The sequence below is a fragment of the Anolis sagrei genome, chromosome 6 (assembly GCF_037176765.1).
Source record: "Anolis sagrei isolate rAnoSag1 chromosome 6, rAnoSag1.mat, whole genome shotgun sequence".
Classification (NCBI taxonomy): domain Eukaryota; kingdom Metazoa; phylum Chordata; class Lepidosauria; order Squamata; family Dactyloidae; genus Anolis; species Anolis sagrei.
In genome coordinates, this window is record NC_090026.1 from 63,512,655 (window position 1) to 63,528,371 (window position 15,717).

A 15,717-nucleotide genomic window follows, 5' to 3' on the forward strand; every position below is an offset into this window, starting at 1 on the left:
GGGAAAGGAATTTAAGCAAGAATCTCAAGCAGTTGTTGAGAAAGACAAACTATAAGTACATTGGTGCCATTTGTAGTAATTCTTCTCACATTTTGACAACATGGAAATGACTTTCATGAGCATTTCCTTGCTGAAAAAAAATATGAAAAGGAATGGAAGATGTAAAATGAAAGCCAATATTTAAGAACAGTCATGCTATGAATATTGAAAATAATGGTTAAATAAACAGAGAGTCATAAGGAGGCGGGGAGGGAAACAAAAGAAAAGTCTGCCGAATGTTGTACTTTCTTCAGCATAACGCAATTCAATAGATTGTGAATCACAGCGAGAATATTTTATTCAGAATAAAATACATTTTTCCAGAGTATGTTGAGCTTGAAAAAGAGAAGAGTGATCAACATCTTCAAATATATGGAATGAGCTTGATTTCTGTTTCTTCAGCGGGTAGGATTTGGCTTACAAGAAAAGAGAATCTGATTACAATGTTTTAATACTCTGTTCAATGGTGTAACAGATAATTTTGGAACCTCGTAGACCCTTCTTCACTGCACCCTTTCAAGTAGCAATTGGATGACCATCTGCCAGTGAACCTTTGGGTTCCTATAATGCAGTGGTTCTCAACCTGGGGTCCCCAGATGTTTTTGGCCTTCAACTCCCAGAAATCCTAACAGCTGGTAAACTGGCTGGGATTTCTGGGAGTTGTAGGCCAAAAACATCTGGGGACCCCAGGTTGAGAACCACTGCTATAGTGGAAGACTTGGAGTAGATAATTTATGAGGTCCCTTCCTACCATACTCCTGTGTTTCATGCATCATTATAAGCATTACTCATCTTTTATTACCCATTGGAGCCACAGCAACATATTTACCTGGAGAGTTAATTCCTTTCCTATCCGTGTGATGTTAACATTGTGTGGCTGGCCATTTGAAACATTCCGGTGGTCTACAATGATATTATATGGCTCTTTGGTGCCTCCAAGGTTGTATCGAATCTGTAAATTTTCTATAAAGAGAAACATTAAAAAGTTATTTAAGATAATGTTTATACAAATTTAAGAATAGAGATTTTATTGTTTTAATTTTTAAAAATAATTTGTATTAATGCCACATAACAAATTTTACATTCTGATTAAGAGAAACAAAAAAAGTATAGATTTATCAGCAGAGAGAAGAAAAACCAGAAGGAGAAGAGAGAAGGAAAAAAGTCAACATAAAAAATAAGTAGTTTGACTTCCATCTAGAGTAGAGTAGAAGAAGAGATTTTAAAGTTAACCAAAACAAAATCTGAAATTACTAACAAAAGATTAGATAGATAGATAGATAGATAGATAGATAGATAGATAGTTGAAGCCCAAATTACCTATCAGAACGTGTCTCTCCTTCTAAACATTCTAGGAATTTAAGATCATCTGGGGAGGCCCTGCTTTCAATCCTGTCTGCCTCACAGGGACACTGCCTTACAGGGACAGGGCCTTCTCAGTGGTGGCCCCTTAGCTGTGGAACTCCTTTCCTGGGGATATTAGATCGCCCCCCTCCCTCCTGACCTTTAGGAAAAGAGTAAAAACCTGGCTTTTCAAGCAAGCTTTTGGAACCTCATTGTAACCAGATAAACTCAGTATTGTGAACGTATATGGAACGGCTTAACGATGAAAATGGACATGGATTTAAACCTGGAAGTAATTGATTTTTATAGTTTTAAATTGTTTTTATCTAATTTTATTATGTGATTTAACTTGTTTTAAACGATGTGTGTTCGACATCTAATTGTTGCCAGTTTGTACACCCTTCTGGCTGAAAAGGGTGGGATAAAGGTGTGGTTTTTATATATATATATATATATATATATATATATATATATATATATATATCTCCCCGCACTAATTTGAAATTAAAAGTTGAGGAAACAAACTTTTAAGAAGACATTTTGAAACAACAGAGGCAAAGCCATTAGGCAAGGACCACTACACAGGTACTTTCTCAGCAGCTTTCGATACCATCAGTCATGGTATCCTTCTGGGACGACTCTCTGAGATGGGCCTTGGAGGTATGGCTCTGTCATGGCTCCGGTCCTTCCTGGAGGGTCGATCCCAGATGGTGAAGCTGGGAGACGCCTGCTCGGACCCCTGGCCTTTGACCTGTGGGGTCCCGCAAAGCTCTATTCTGTCTCCCATGCTTTTTAACATCTACATGAAACCGCTGGGAGAGGTCATCTGGAGTTTTGGAGTTGGGTGCCATCTGTATGCAGATGACACACAACTCTACTACTCTTTTCCACCTAACTCCAAGGAAGCCCCTTGAGTGCTAGACGAGTGCCTGACTGCTGTGGCTGTCTGGATGAGGACAAACAAAATAAAGATTAATCCCGACAAGACAGAGGTCCTCCTGGTCAATTGTAAACCAGACCGGGGTATAGGGTGGCAATCTGTGCTGGACGGGGTGGCACTCCCCCTGAAGTCACAGGTCCGCAGTTTGGGGGTCCTCCTGAATTCTTCACTTACGTTTGAGGCTCAGGCATCGGTGGTGGCCGGGAGGGCCTTTGCGCAATTAAAACTCGTGCGCCAACTGCGACCGTACCTCGGGAAGGCGGATCTGGCCAAAGTGGTCCACACCTTAGTCACCTCTAGACTGGATTACTGCAATGCACTCTACGTGGGGCTGCCCTTGAAAATGGCCCGGAAATTTCAGATGATCCAATGGGCGGCAGCCAGGTTGCTAGCTGGGGCTCCTTACAGGGAGCGGTCATCCCTCCTGTTCAAGGAGCTCCACTGGCTGCCATTCATCTACCAGACCCAATTCAAGGTGCAGGTTCTTACCTACGAAGCCCTGAACAGTTTGGGACCCACCTACCTGCGTGACCGTATCTTCGTATACGAACCCACACAATCCCTTCGATCATCCGGAGAGGCCCTGCTCTCGATCCCACCAGCATCGCAGGCGAGATTGGTGGGGACGAGAGAGAGGGCCTTTTTGGTGGTGGCCCCTCGACTCTGGAACTCACTCCCTAAAAACATCAGACAGGCCTCAACGCTGGCAGTCTTCAAGAGGAGCTTGAAGACGTGGCTGTTCCAGTGTGCCTTCCCGGAATAATGATCCATAACACTTTGTCCTCCAAAGCACTTTACATTTCTTTCGGTCTGCTCATATGCCTTTCCACAAACACCAGTATCACCTTCTCGTCCATGTCCCAGCATTATTTCCAATTTTAACTCTACATTTGGCCTTCCAACTGTTTTTAATTGTGTGTTGTCTTATTGATAATGTTGTGTATTTATTGTCTATGTTTTTAATTGCTTGTATAATTGTTATTATTGGTTGTATTGTTGTGTTTGGGCTCGGCCTCATGTAAGCCGCACCGAGTCCCTTGGGGAGATGGTAGCAGTGTACAAATAAAGTGTTGTTGTTGTTGTTATTATTATTATCTGATGTTTGCAAAGATCAGAAATATTAAGTGACGCAACTATTGATCTCAATGCATATTCCTTCCAATAACCTCAGCCCAAACCCTTTAAAAAATTAAAGGCCAAACCCAGTGCTTTGAATTTTGTAAGTGTATCATATTTAGTCAAGTTGCAACTAAGATCCAGTTGTTCTACTTTGCTCTAGATTTAGGAAGAGTTTTGGCTGTTAATGTATGAATTTATTACATAAATTCTTGTAAAAGCCAATGGCATACAAGTCACTTACCAGAGGGATTCACTAGCACTGCCATGTAGTCCTGGGAGAAGGAACTGATGTATAGCAGGATACAGGGAGCTTTGTTAGTGCTGAAGCTAAAACTGAGCTCTTCTTTTTTCAGGCTGACGTGCGATATTGCGTTCTCTGGGTCTTTTGAGCTTAAGAGAGTTCGGCTCCCTGAGTCCTTCACATTGTTCCCTGCATTTGTAAAATTATATCTCAGCCACATCCCCTCTTCAAAAAATGCTCCAACATCTGGGGGAAGGGAAGAGAAAAAGTGAAACTATTCAGTGGAAATATTCATTATTCTTGGCCTTCATTTTCATATCCTTGATTCTTAATTACCAATTTTATTTTTAACTAGCCGTCCCCTGCCACACGTTGCTGTGGCCCAGTCTGTTTTGTGTGTGTATATATGTGTAAATGTGTGTATGTATATTTGTGCATATGTGTATGTGTGTTTGCGTGTATATATGTGGTTTTGCACATATTTTGTTTTTTGGCTTTTTAAGTCCCTTCCACTGTGTTTTTCAGTGTTTTTATGTGTGGTGGTCACTTGTTGGCCGGATAGGTGTATTGTGTCCAAATTTAGTGTCAATTCGTCCAGTGGTTTTTGAGTTATATTAATCCCACAAACCAACATTACATTTTATTTATATAGATGGGATGATCTGGATGGAATGTCTCTGGCTTTATAAACAACTAGCTGTCCCCTGCGACACATTGCTGTGGCCCACATGGGGGTTCCGTGTAGGAGGTTTGGCCCAATTCTATCATTGGTGGGGTTCAGAATGCTCTGTGATTGTAGGTGAACTATAAATCCCAGCAACTACAACTCCCAAATGTCAAGATTCTATTTTCCCCAAACTCCACCATTGTTCACATTTGGGCATATTGAGTATTTGTGTAGTGTTTGATCCAGATTCATCATTGTTTGAGTCCACAGTGATCTCGGGAAGTAGGTGAACTACAACTTCAAAACCAAAGGACATTGCCCACCAAACCTTTCCAGTATTTTCTGTTGAACATGGGAGAACTTTGTGCCAAGTTTGGTTCAATTCCATCGTTGGTGGGGTTCAGAATGCTCTTTGATTGTAAGTGAACTATAAATCCCAGCAACTACAACTCCCAAATGACAAAACCAATTTTTTGAGTTAAGGACATACATTGGGTTGTTAGGTGTCTTGTGTCCAAGTTTGGTGTCATTTTGTCCAGTGGTTTTTGAGTTCTGTTAATCCCACAAACGAACATTACATTTTTATTTATATAGATAGAATATGAAGCTAGGAGTAAGTTTTGGTCATGCGTATTCCACTTCAGCATAGTAATAATGTAAGATTTCAGCTATCCTGATATTTGTTCGAAGACAACTATGCCAAGAATACCAGTTCCAAAGTATTTTTCACTTGCTTTGCGGATGATTTCATGGTATAGGAAGACCATGTGGAGTACAAAACAAACTTTGCAGTTATGAAGATGAGAACCCACCAAGAGACATTACAGTTTGTGATATCACCCATGGTCAATTACCCAGTAATAACAGTTTGCTATGGCATGGGAATCTATGCATAGATTGGAACACACAGACTGCTGTTGTTTTCAGATGGAGTGTACTCCCTGTCAGCTGGGTCTGAGGAAAGATAGTTGGGATCTTGACACAACGAGTTTATCTGGAGTAGAGGAGGCTCCTCATGGAGACACCCTAGAGCAGTGGTTCTCAACCTGGGGTCCCCAGATGTTTTTGGCCTACAATTCACAGAAATCCCAGCCAGTTTACCATGTGTTAGGATTTCTGGGAGTTGAAAGCTAAAAACATCTGGGGCCCCCAGGTTGAGAACCACTGTCCAAGAGGTTTATCATGATTACTTAGATGTGTTTAGTGAAAAGGAATCAGACCTGTTACTCCGCATCAGAAAATGGAATGCGCTATCCAAATTTATCCCAAAGCTAAATTATTTACAATTTTGTAGAACAGAGAGAGCTGTTCTCCGGGACTTTATAGACAAGAATTTGGCATGTGGGTTCATTGAACCAGCAAATTCCCCCATGGCAGCACCAGTCTTAATCAGACCAAAGAAAGATGGCTTGGCCGATGCACCCCGAGTTTTCATGTAATTAATAAATGAAACGTTGCACCATCACTTGTACAAGGGAGTTCTAGTTTATCTTGACAACGTATTAATTTTTCACAATCAATGGAAGAACATATAAAACTGGTCATGCAGGTGCTGGAAAAAGTTGTGAGATGCCCAGCTTTACATCAAGCTGTCCAAGTGTGAATTCCACAAAACAAAACTGGACTGCTTGGGATTCTATATATCTGGAAATGGAGTGAGCATGGTCCTGGGCAAAGTGTAGGATATATTGGAATGGGAATCCCCTCATACTAGATGGCAGCTGCAAGGGTTCCTTGGGTTTGAAAACTTTTGTAGATAATTAAAGATTTTGCAAAAATCTCACTGCCCCTCATGGACCTAATAAAGACCAAAAAGATAAGAGAGATGAACATGGCCAAAACCTCAGGAGAAAAGTTAAATTTGTCTTGTGAGTGCCAACAGGTTTTTGAACAATTAAAATTTATTGTCGAAGGCTTTCATGGCCGGAATCACTGGGTTGTTGTAGGTTTTTTTGGGCTATATGGCCATGGTCTAGTGGCATTCTCTCCTGACGTTTTGCCTGCATCTATGGCAAGCTTCCTCAGAGGTAGTGAGGATGCTTGCCATAGATGCAGGTGAAACGTCAGGAGAGAATGCCTCTAGACCATGGCCATATAGCCCGAAAAACCTACAACAACCCAATTAAAATTTATGTTTACCAGCGAGCCTATCCTAGCGCACCTCCACCCAGATTGTCCCTTTGTTATGCACTGCGATGCATCTGGTGCAACCTATGGTGTTATATTACTACAAGAAACACCCAAGGGGATGCTGATACCCTGCCCCTACCTGTCCAAGATATTTTCAGACATTAAAATCATCGGCATATGTGGGAGAAGGAATCATTTGTGGCTTAGGCAGCCCTTCTGACTTGGCGCCATTTCCTGGAGGGCCCAGAACTCCTTTGAGGTATGGATTGACCACAAAAATCTGCAGGCATTACAGACCCCACAACACTTGAATGCCAAACAACTAAGGTGGGCCCAGTTTTTTAGCAGATTCAATTTCACCTTGCATTACTTTCCGAGGAAACGAAATTGCCTAGCGGATGCACTGTCCTGGATGCACCGACATCCACGACTCTAAAGACCATCACTTCAGGAAAATCCCTGAGAACCTCTCTTTGAGGCTTCCCGCTGTGGGCTTAAAGTATACGTCCTATAGAAAAGTACAGCTGTTACAGGCCCAGCGCGTGACAGAACAACTCTAGTTTTCTGCCTGTCCTCTTTCTGAAGGCACGATGATGGAGAGGACATCTCTTCTTGCCTCAATATATAAAAAGCAATCCCATTAATTTCAAGCTATGACTCTTAACTCCTCTCTTTGGACAGAAAACCATTATAAATGCAATAATGAATATAAACAGGTTCAACCCTCAAAGATACCATTAACTGCTGGACTGTTGCTGCGATAAAGAAAAAAAACATACATAAACTAAGGGCAGAATAAGGTCGGGAAAGCAATCTCTGGAACTGCACATTCATTTCAACCACTCCTAATAACAATTTCTCAGATCAGTGAAAGAACAATTGCAGCTGATTATACACCCCCAGCAAAAAGGCCCTAATGGAAGGAGATGTCAAATTCCATTTTGACAGCTTTGTCCTCGGTGCAGCTACTGCAAATTTCAGATACCTGAAATATTGCTCATATAGGGGACCTAGTCTCCTTAGACTAGAAGTAGTTAGATTTCTCTGTAGCCATTAATCAGGTATTCCAATCATGAATTTCATCAATAAAAATATCTCCATGATATACAGCCCATACTTACTCTGAAAGTGTTTGCTAGTTATAAACCAATTTAGCTAGTCTGCAATGTCAGTGGCATTCATTTGTTTAGACTGTTCATAGCACTCCTTTTTACTGCCTCTTCTAAATGCATTCAGACTGGGGCGGACTGTTGAATGAGAAAGAGTAAGCAAAAGGCATGTTTGTTCTTGGAACATACATATGCACTCTTCAAAAGGTTTCTTATCTATCCAATGCCCAATGTGAAAGAGAGTCTGACAACTGGTTTGGTCATACTGCCATTGGCAGTGCCCTTATATGGCCTGCTGAAAGTGTATATTTGTACAAGACTGCACATAAAAGTTTCAGTGTGCGTAAAATCAAATTGTCAGTCATTTCCTGAATTTTATGTCAACTACTGTGCTATTTAGGCCTTAACACACGAAGTTTCTATATGAATACTACATGCAGTATTCCAATGTCAGGCATCACTCTGCTATTCTACCATGCTTAGGCCCTTCAATCTTACAGCTTGTCCAAACTGGTCTTTTCTTTACATTGCAAACCAGATTGTAGCACTTTTGGTTCATGCCCATTAGTTTGTTCGGTGGATCCACCTTATTGGTACTTCTCGACCTTATCGCAGCATTTGACACCGTCGACTACGATCTTGCCATGGCCGGAGTTTGTGGTCAGGCCCTTAATTGGTTCAACTCATTTCTCCCGAACCGGAGTCAATGCGTGGAGTACATGGATCAAGTCTCAGATAGATCCCCCCTCCTATGTGGGGTCCCCCAAGGTGCAATTCTCTCTCCTCTTCTCTTCAACATCTACGTTAGACCCCTTACTAGTTTGGCTTGGAGTTTCAGCTTGGACTGCTACCAATATGCGGATGATACCCAACTCCTTCTGCGCCTGGAGCCTGGAGCAACGTCAATTCCAGACAATTTCACCCTATGTCTGGAAGCTCCGTCGAACTGGCTACATGCTAGCAGACTGAAGGTGAACCTGGCGAAGACTGAGATTCTCTGGCATGGCCGCCCGTTACCCACCTTCAATGGTGCCGCCCTATCTCCATCGACCACTGTTAAGAGCTTAGGTGTCATCCTGGATTCGCAGCTGACAATGGAAGCTCAGGTCGCTGCTGCCAGCAAACAGGCCATTTTCCATCTACGTCAAGCAAGGCAACTGGCACCCTACCTATCTGATGAGTCTCTGGCAACTGTAATCCATGCCACGGTCACGTCTAGGCTGGACTATTGCAATGCCCTGTATGTGGGCCTTCCGATTTCTACAACCCGAAAGCTCCGTATTGTTCAGAATGCGGCAGCCAGGTTACTCACAAAAACGCCCATGAAATGCCATATAACCACTACGTTTTAAACTAATTTTCTAAAATGATGAAAAAGAAAAGACTATGATAAAAAGTAAGCCCTGTTACCAGTAGTCACCAGCCAATCCCTCTGCAATGCCAGAAATACAGCTTAATGGTGTATCATTAGAAAATGTTGACCATTTCCGCTACCTTGGCAGCCACTTCTCCACCTCATGGGCCATCCAGTCCAACCCCATTCTTCCAAAAAGCAGGAAAATTGCATTCATAGCACCCCCGACAGATGGCTATCCAGCCTCTGTTTAAAAGCCTCCAAAGAAGGAGCCTCCACCACACTCTGGGGCAGAGAGTTCCACCCCTGAACAGCTCTCACAATCAGGAAGTTCTTCCTCATGTTCAGATGGAATCTCCTCTCTTGTAGTTTGAAGCCATTGTTCCGCGTCCTAGTCTCCAAGGAAGCAGAAAACAAGCTTGCTCCCTCCTCCCTGTGGCTTCCTCTCACATATTTCTACATGGCTATCATATCTCCTCTCACTTTCTTCTTCAGGCTAAACATGCCCAGCTCCTTAAGCTGCTCCTCATAGGGCTTGTTCTCCAGACCCTTGATCATTTTAGTCGCCCCCCTCTGGACTTAAAAAGCAAAACCTCCCCTACAAACATTACAATGCATGCGCAAAACCACATATATATAAACAAACACACGTATATACACAAATATACACACGTATATACACAAATATATATACACACATATACACACACAAAGTACATATACACAGACTGGGCCACAGCAACGCATGACAGGGGACAGCAAGTGAATTATAAAATTCTTCATGAAAATCTATTTTTTTAAAAAAAAATAAAAGGGTGAAATGGGCACAGTAGTCTGTAAAAGTTCATGACAAATGAAATATGTTAGTTCTTAAGATGCCATAAAACCGTTCCTTTTTTTGTTATAGCATAGCAAGTCCAACCTCTCCCAGTAAGGCAAACATTTGCTAAACATATTAAATGACTCTAAGTATGTTAAATGCCCCATCTCTTGCATAGTGATAATAACACCTATGAGTGTGATGCATTTTGTGGTTTATAAGTAAGCATTCACATCTTTTATACATTAAAATATGATCTACAATGTCCATATATGGTACCTAAATGTAAACATTGTTACGCAGAAGTAACTTTCAGAAAATTTAGCTTATTTCCGGGATTGTGGCGCAGCTGGCTGAGTGTCAGCTGCATTAAGATCACTCTGACCAAAAGGTCATGAGTTCGAAGCCAGCCCAGGTTGGAGTGGGTTTCCAACCAATTGTGTAGCCCGTTGTCGACCTTTGCAACAGACAGTTGCATCTGTCAAGTAGGAAAATAATGTACCGCCTTAAAGGGTGGGGAGGCTAAATTAACTGATTTATGAGGCCATAAAGACTTCAGCAAAAAGCATACGGGGAATGCGGAAGTACTTCATCAGTGTCGCAGATGGACGATGAAAGCGACAGCTCCCCTGGCGGCCAGAAAAAAGTTAAATAGCCTCTGTCTATGTCTGTATATGTTGTATGCCAAAATTGGCATTGAATGTTTGCCATATATGTGTACACTGTAATCCGCCCTGAGTCCCCTGTGGGGTGAGAAGGGCGGAATATAAAAGCTGTAAATAATAATACATTTCCAATTAGATATGCAGAAGATTGTGTTTCTAGACCTTTACCTTTTTTGCAGTAAGGGCCATCATATGCAGTATTGGAACAGTCACAGGAGTATCCATTGTATTTTTCAACACATTTGCCCCCATTCTTGCAGTACATTCCAAAACTGGTGCAGTGGCCTGAGCAACCAGATTTCACGCCTGGTGTGACTTTTGCTCTCTCTTCTAAATCCAGTGTCAGTCCATTCATTCTTAAAGAGCGTATGCAGCCTAAAAATCCTTTCTGCCCACCTGCGGCACCTGGATAAGAATATAAAAGACAGCACAGTCGTCTCAAGAATACAGTCATTATTCATTAGATTGGTTTGTTATTTCTGGGGGTAAATCCAGCAGCTAAAAATAATCATATACCTATTTCTTTTTAAATGAAGAACTGAGTATTGAAGCAGACAATGCTACTGTTAGGTGGACTGGAATTGGTTAACTGGCTGAAATCAAAGGGTGTTTGGCCATGTCTTTTCTTCACCCTGGAGATAAGTGACCAGTGGGGTGCCACAGGGTTCACTCCTGAGCCCAATGCTATTCAACATCATTATTAATGACTTGGACAACAGAATAGAAAACATGCTTATCAAATTTGCTGATGACAACAAATTGGGAGGGAGAGAAGGACCTACTGCAATGTGCTCTACGTGGGGTTGCCTTTGAAGGCTGTCCGGAAGCTTCAATTGGTCCAACGGATGGTAGCCAGATTACTAATAGGAGCGACGCTCAGGGAGCATACAACTCCTCTGCTGCGCCAGCTCCACTGGCTGCCAGTCTGCTACTGGGGACAATTCAAAATACTGGCTTTAAGCAGTACTGGCCCAACTTACCTGTCTGAATGTATCTTCCCTTATGAACCTGCTAGGACTTTAAGATCATCCAAGGAGGCCCTGCTCTCGATCCCGCCTGCGTCACAAACATATTTGGTGGGGACGAGAGACAGGGCCTTCTCAGTGGTGGCCCCTCAGCTATGGAATGCCCTTCCAGGGAAGATTAGATTGCCCCCCCCCTTAACATTTCGGAAGAGAGTCAAGACTAGGTTGTTTGATTGAGTTGAAACTGGAATTTTATCTGTTGAACATAACAAACCTGAATTTAGGTGAAAACAAAGAGATTTTTTTATATATATCAGCTGCAGCAAGAATGACAATTGCCCAAAAATGGAAAGAGAAAGACCCTCCACAAATTGGTGATTGGATAAACAAAATCCTAGACTATATGAGCATGGCCAACTTATCATAATACATTGGCAATAAAAATAAGAATAAATAGACAAATTGGGAGCCTCTTAGAAGGTTTATCCAGGAAGATATGCTACTCCAACTCTAAGGATGAAGGATATATCAACTAATATAGAGAAAAATATCTAAGTTATAATGTCGAAAAGTAAATGGACACAATTGTTTAAGTACCGGTTCGGTCGTTCCGGACTGAACCGGAAGCCATCACTTCCCCCCCTCCCCCCCCCCTTTGCTCTTTTTTTCCTCTTCTTTCTTCTTGCTCTTTCCTTTCTTTTCCTTGTCTAAAGCAAGCACATTGTTCCCCCACTTTCACTGTAATCTTGGATGCCTTTTTTCGTTTTTTGAAAATGTTGAAATAAAAAAAAAGACTTGGTTGTTTGAGCAAGCATTTGAAAATGCGAGGTAAAAGACACAGGAATTGGAACGACTGGACGATGAGATGGGACAATGTTTTTATTAGGAGACGCAAATGATGTATGCTTTTAGTATTCTTGCAATGGTTTTATATTATGTGTTAATGTTTTTAAACATTTTATGGTGTTTTTGAGTATCGAATCATTGCCATTGTAAACCGACCTGAATCATCTAAGGATTGAGAAGGGTGGTATACAAATATAGTAAACAAACAAACAAACAATACCCTGAGTCCCCTCGGGGAGATAGGGAGGGATATAAATAAAGATTATTATTATTATTATTATTATTATTATTATTATTATTATTAGCTTGGGGACCCGGCGCTGCCCGGGTTATTTGAGAAAGGAATTATGTATCAAGATTGGTCTTTATCAGTTATTTGTATGGCTTGCAGTGGTCTCAGGAAGTTAGTGAAGGTACTGTGAGTCCCATCATCTGTGGTCCATCCTCCTCCAAACTGCTCCAGGATGGAGAGTGGGTCATGGGGGCTCTGTGTGCCAAGTTTGGTCTTGATTGGTCATTAGATGAGTGTTGCAGAAGTCTTGGGAAGTGAGTGGAGGTACTTGAAGTCCCATCATCCATAGTCTGTTCTCCCCCAAACCTCACCAGAATATTGAGTTGGCCATGGGGGCTCTCTGTGCCAAGTTTGGTCTTTATTAGTATTTGGATGAGTGTCGCTGTGGTTACAGGAAGTGAGTGAAGGTACTGAAAGTCCCATCATCCATCATCTGTCCTCTTTCAAACAGCACCGGGATGTAGGGTGGATCAAGGGGGTTCTGTGTGCCAAGTTTGGTCTGTATTGGTAATTTTCTGACACAGCCTCAGCCCTTTTTCTCTCCTCTCTTGTCACCTCAGAATCTTGGAACTTTCAGGCTGGCCAATCAGAGACCATATGCAAATAGTACCACAGTGGCAGCCAATCAGAAAGCTGGCACATACACTGCCCTACGTCCTCCACACTTCCATCTGCCGCATATAAACACTGACTTTTATTATATACATAGATTAGATTTCAAAGTTTTTACAATACAATTTCATTGCATAAACATTGCATAATTGTTTAGCTATCTCTTTACTTTACATTCCCTTACTATCCATCCCCTCTTCCTCCCCCTGTAACACTACTTCTAAACACCATTAACTCGTAAGACATAGGGTAGGCCAGAGAGGCTTCGCCATATAAATTGATTCTAAAAAGGGCCCTGAAAGTCAAAAAGGTTGAGAATCTCTGGATTACAGACACAAAGAGCATATTGAAATGTAGATTAACAACATACTACTTCTGCTTACCAACATATAGCTGGCTGTACAGTTCTAGTCGGGTGTGACCTTCTGAGGGTGCTTTACGGATCTCTTTGGGGAGCTGGTCCACTTGCAGGCTGGCCTCTTTAACATTCCTCTCAGCAGTAACCCGATGCCATTGATCATCATTGAGCGGACTGAATGATCTCACAACAATCTCCACTGGGCCATTTCCAACATCAAATGAAAAGGACACATCTGTTGCAGCTGGTGAGAAATCATAACTTTTTTTAAATGGTTAGAAAAATACAGATTTACATATAGATGAATATTATCTGATTTTCTTTTGGAAATGTCAAAAATGTGTGGTTAATACTTGTTCTACTGTAAGCTGGGCCTGTAAAGAATTTCCTTTAGAACAGGACGTGCAACCTTTGCCCAGCGGGAAGCCAGGGGGCCCAAGGAGAAGTTCTCAGAGGTTTTCCACCACAAATAATCTTTAGATGGCTTGTGAAGTATAACAAAGTCTTTATTAATGAACAATCAAACAGAAACTTCTCTTGTCTTCAATAAAGCTAAACAAATGCTTCCAGGCTTTATGCAACTGGTGGCTTCCTAATCTTGCCCACGAAGGACAGGCAATTGTCTTCAATAACTTCTTCTTTACTTTAAAGGAAATCCCTTTTTAAACTTCTCCCAGGCTGACTGTAATCTAACCCTTACTGATGTGGGCTCCGCTACCGGGTCGAACTGCGTCTCGAAACACCGAGTGAACCTACCAGTAAAGGCTTAGATATTCTCCAGCTGGAGTTCTTTGGTCTTTAGGGCTGTTTTCCTGGAAATCTTTGGAGACTCTTAAGACTGTTTCCCCCGGAAGGTCTTAAGGGTTGAAGCTTTTGTACAGGGGAAGCTTGCACACGTCCTGAACATTAGCTTTCCTTGCTGAGACTAACTAAAAATGGCTTCCTTCCCTTCCCAATTACCCTGAGCAAGGGGCGGAACCAAAACTTAACGATGATGGACAGGTGACTTGCCCTATGACTGCAACCAAAGGAAGCCACCTATCTGCAGAGTCCCTGAAACCCAGGGCTGCAAGCAAACATTTAATACAAAGCAAATAAATTTGGAGCTCCTGGTACAGCCGTACCAGCACAATACTTGATTTTAATCTCTACTTAATTCTCAATTACAATATAGAGAATATTTTTAAAATCCAGGTTGGCCTTGAACAGTTTTTTCCCCACCCAAACTAGATAAATTATATGCCAGTTGATGTGCTCTAAAACCTATTTTCAAGAAAGATGAAAGAAAATAAGATGTGACTTTTTTGCTAGAGTTTGTTCAAGATTGATAGATCCAGCTTCTGGAAATGCAATTTTTATCTTTCTCTTATAAATTTAATTATATATATGCCATAATTCAGGTTTATACATCTTAAAATCCTTACATACACGAATTGAAAGAGTTTGAAAAGTGGAAACAAAAAGGCAGACAGCATCTTGACAGAGAACACTGAAAATGTACTTCCCATTCTCTCCCCAATCCGGTAAAGCAGACTGATGTATGGCTGCTGCCAGACGATTGACGAGAAGTGTTTCTACGAGGGGTATTTTTTAAGTAAGGTCCGTTTTGTTGTAGACACTAGTAGTTCGTGCGCATATTGCAATGAGCGCGTGCGTCGTGTACCGGCATGCCTCGGGAACAACTGTGCTCAGTTTCCGCTCTGTAGCTAACCTGTACGGTTTTGTTCTGTGCTTTAAAAATGTTTCAGACTATCAACTCACCCTCCGCATGTGAGGTTCGCTCAGTGATACGTTTTTTGTCAGCAAGGAACCTGCCTGCTGCAGAAATTCATCGACAGATTTGTGAAGTGTATGGTGATACTGTTATGAGTGAAAGCAAAGTGCGTAAGTGGGTACGACAATTCAAAGATGGCAGTGACAACGTCCATGATGAGGACCGCTCTGGTCGCCCTTCTTTGATTACAGTGAACTCTTGGTTATCGGAGCAGGCGGCAAGTTTTTATGAAGAAGGTATTTTAAAATTGGTTCAGAGGTATGATAAGTGTTTGAACAAACTTGGAAACTATGTCGAAAAATAGAGTGAAGTATGTACTTTCTGAAAATAAATTTACTTTTTTGAAATAAACTTTCGTTGTGTACTTATGTTCAAACGGACCTTACTTTAAAATACCCCTCGTATTTCTCACCTCCCCTGTCCACTTACAGTTGAGGAAGGA

General features: G+C 41.7%; 1 protein-coding gene across 1 annotated transcript in view; it reads right to left on the reverse strand.

Moving 5' to 3' along the window:
* The window catches only part of CNTNAP2 (contactin associated protein 2), a 1,109,924-nt gene that overhangs the window by 37,102 nt on the left and 1,057,105 nt on the right, over nt 1–15,717 (reverse strand). Inside the window, exons 17-20 of the mRNA XM_060781556.2 lie at nt 13,527–13,745; nt 10,597–10,833; nt 3,684–3,929; nt 869–1,002 (exon numbers count right to left, since the gene is read on the reverse strand). Of these exons, the coding sequence (XP_060637539.2) occupies nt 869–1,002; nt 3,684–3,929; nt 10,597–10,833; nt 13,527–13,745 (836 nt within the window). The remainder of the gene's footprint in view (nt 1–868; nt 1,003–3,683; nt 3,930–10,596; nt 10,834–13,526; nt 13,746–15,717) is intronic.